This window comes from Lactuca sativa, chromosome 1 (assembly GCF_002870075.4).
Source record: "Lactuca sativa cultivar Salinas chromosome 1, Lsat_Salinas_v11, whole genome shotgun sequence".
In the NCBI taxonomy this organism is placed as follows: domain Eukaryota; kingdom Viridiplantae; phylum Streptophyta; class Magnoliopsida; order Asterales; family Asteraceae; genus Lactuca; species Lactuca sativa.
Genome location: NC_056623.2, coordinates 29,847,337 through 29,850,551, shown reverse-complemented (window position 1 = coordinate 29,850,551; position 3,215 = coordinate 29,847,337). Strand labels below are relative to the sequence as shown.

The 3,215-nt window shown below is 36.7% G+C and overlaps 1 protein-coding gene across 1 annotated transcript; it reads right to left on the bottom strand.

The window, feature by feature from the left end:
• Nucleotides 1-1,106: 1,106 nt before the first annotated feature.
• LOC111889126 (metal transporter Nramp2) lies at nt 1,107-2,618 on the bottom strand. The gene is made up of 3 exons (XM_023885273.2): nt 2,263-2,618; nt 1,993-2,129; nt 1,107-1,765 (listed from the first exon to the last, which is right to left on the bottom strand). Exons 1-3 carry the CDS (start codon nt 2,601-2,603, stop codon nt 1,107-1,109), a joined length of 1,137 nt encoding a protein of 378 aa, XP_023741041.1. The 5' UTR covers nt 2,604-2,618.
• Between the last annotated feature and the right edge of the window lie 597 nt (nt 2,619-3,215).

Genomic DNA, 3,215 nt, shown 5'->3' with positions numbered 1-3,215 from the left:
AAAAGAACATTGTCTGCTATATTCTTAGTAAGCGAATTCATAATCCAATCTATGACCATGAAATTAGAACAATATCTACAAAATCAAGTTTGTTTCCAACAAAAATAAGTATGATCATCGAACGTTTATAGGAAATGAATCCAACGCCATTGAATACATTAGAAACAAGAACAAAGCTCATATTATTAGAAGAACATGTGCAACAAGGGCTTGAAACATTGATAACGGCGGATTCATTAGCATACGAAGAATAACAAATGAAATAGGTGCTTGAAATTAACATTAAGAATGTTTGATTCATTAGAATTTGATTCTAACATGATTATGATAATGAATTCAAGTGGAAGAAATGATCAATTTCTAATTTAATACCATGTTACAAACGATTTTGGGAGAATTTCTATTTCATTTAATTTATCTACAATGATGAAGTTACTATTAGACAAACGAAATGTATAAACGACTAAACCTAAGCTAGAAATAATAAACTAACTTTTTTAACAGAAGTAAGAGAGTAAATTACTAAAATTCCCTTATTGTGTCTTAATTAGAAAAACCGAAGCTAACAATATAATAGCATTCTATTTCCTATTTGAGAAAATTTGTAAATATATACAATCCATAGTCAATATTTAAAAAAAAATACAACTATAGAGTGAGCGAACTTGAAACTTCCTTAATATGTACACAAAACTCTACATAATAAATACTTACAACATCCCTCTACAAATCTCCACCATTATCGCGTTGGGTCAAGCTACATGTACATGATCTGCATGCAAAATACAAACCCAACTATTAGTGACAATGATACTAACAACAATGACTATAACAATGACACTGATAGTAACAACCAAGTAGTTATTACCATGTGAAATCAAATACCAAATGAACGAACCGTAAGCAACATTCAAAACACAGACCACAAAACCAATCATGAATCCATCAACTTGAGACACGAAAAACTCTATCAAAACACATCCATTGATAGCAATCACAATCCAAGCTACAAACCATACCACCCTCTACAAACACAAATTAACCAATAACCAAAAGATCACAGCATTAAACTTTCTTAAAAATAATAATAATTAATAATAATAAATTCATACCTCCATGGATGGTTTAATCCTAAATGGTCCCATGATCCGCTCACATGACACCAATCGAACAAGTGGGATAACAGCAAAAGGAATCTGCATCCCTTGAAGCACATTAACCCATTGATTAAGAACATCTAACGAATCTTCTGATCTATTAAAGTAAATTGCTACAATAATCGTTGGCACAATCGCACAACTCCTTGTGATCAAAGTTCTTAACCATTTTCTCATGTCAAGATCAAGAAACCCGCCCATGATGAACTGCCCGGCATAGGTGCCCGTTAACGTGCTACTCTGCCCGGCTGCTAAAAGCCCGATCCCCCAAATGTAAAAGATTGGGAAAACGTCTTTTCCGTATTTTTCTTCAAGATAATACCCTGCGTTCAATAGGCCTATAGTGTTGGCCTCTTTTGTGTTGTAAAAAGCCTTGGCAAAAATGGTGGTGACAAACATGTTGATCATGAAGGTCACGAAAATGGCAAGTGATGATTCTATTGTGTAGTAATACAAAGCTTCTTGGACTTGACCCTTTTTTTTGGGGTCAATTTTTCTTGATTGTACGACTGCAGAATATAAGAAGACATTATGAGGTGTTATTATGCCACCGAGTAATCCCACAGCTTTCCGAATCGTTTTTGACCCAACTCTCGGAATTAAAAGACCTGCAGATTGTAATTGGTTTTCAGTCAAACAATTTATCGAACACTTTGGGCTGCAAACAAACCGATGGAGTTCGCTCAATTAGAAAAGGTGGATTCTGATATAAAGAAACGATGATTTTTATTGTGATTTAGATTGTATGCAAACAATTTTCTTTTGATTGTTGATATTATATTAGCTGGGTCGATTTGTTTGCAGCCATCTTTGTGACGAAAGTAGGCGATGGAACCTATGAGTAGTTCTTTTCCGCTAGGACTGGTGTCAGCAAACATCCATGCAAATGAGAGTGCCATTATTGTAATAAAAGAAGCAAAAAGAGCTTCCAGTTTCCTCACTCCGTAGCTCTCAAGGAACAAGAAAATGAAACTGATCATGATGGAGCAACAGAAACGCAGTTAAAACTTAATAGAACTACCAAAAGAATCTTTGAAAGACTGAAGAGCAATAAAGGATAGATTATATTGAGTATCTCATAGCTTAAAGAAATAAAAAATCTTACCAATCACAAGCTGTTATCAAGACACCAGCCCAAAGTGGAACAACCCCATTGCTTAATAGCTTAATGGCAATGGCACTCCCAATCACCTCCTGAATGTCAGCTGTAATCAACGCTATCTCGGCCATAAACCATAGAACCAGAATCGCCCAATAAGGGTACTCATCCCTGCAAATCTCCGCCATGTGCCGCCCCGTCACCACCCCAAGCCTGGCGGACAACAGCTGGATCAAAAGCCCCATCACGGCGGACCACAAAAGCAACCACAACAAAGAGTACCCGGAGACAGCACCAGTTTGCAGATCCCCCTCTAGGTTTCCCGGATCAAGAAACGCTGTGCTCATTAAAAACCCGGGGCCGGTGAATTTCCATAGCTTCTTCCAGGAGAACGGTGGTAGTGGTGGCAATGCCGCGTGATTTGTCACCGGGGATGTTTCAATGTGCAAGAGGTGGCTGCCGTGTCGATATGAAAGTTGATCTGGTTCGTCATCGGATGATAAGAGACGGTCGATTTCTCGATCAACGTTAATGTTATCTGCGTCGTAAGTGTAAATATCGTCGTCGTCATCTTGTTTCAAAGGTGGTGGATTCCCCATCGAAGAAAGCTTCCAGATTATCCTTTCTCGTCGAATCTAACGAATTCGCATTGGCTTTTACAAATCCCCACTTTCATGGAACCAAATGTGGGCCCACCTCCAAAGCTTGATGATGGTAAACTATAGTACTATACTATGAGATTAGTATTAATTTTTTAAATATTAATTGCTACATTTTTATTTTAAATATTTGTTATAACTATAAAGAAGGGAAACGTTTGATTGTTTTAATTAGAAGCGTAAAATAATTCTCATATTAAACCCTCTAAATTTAATATATTTCTTCGGAATCTTTTCTAACAATTAGATTGGATTTTGGTCGGCCATTCTTTCTTGACCTCTAAAAAAGTCAAAGGCTGG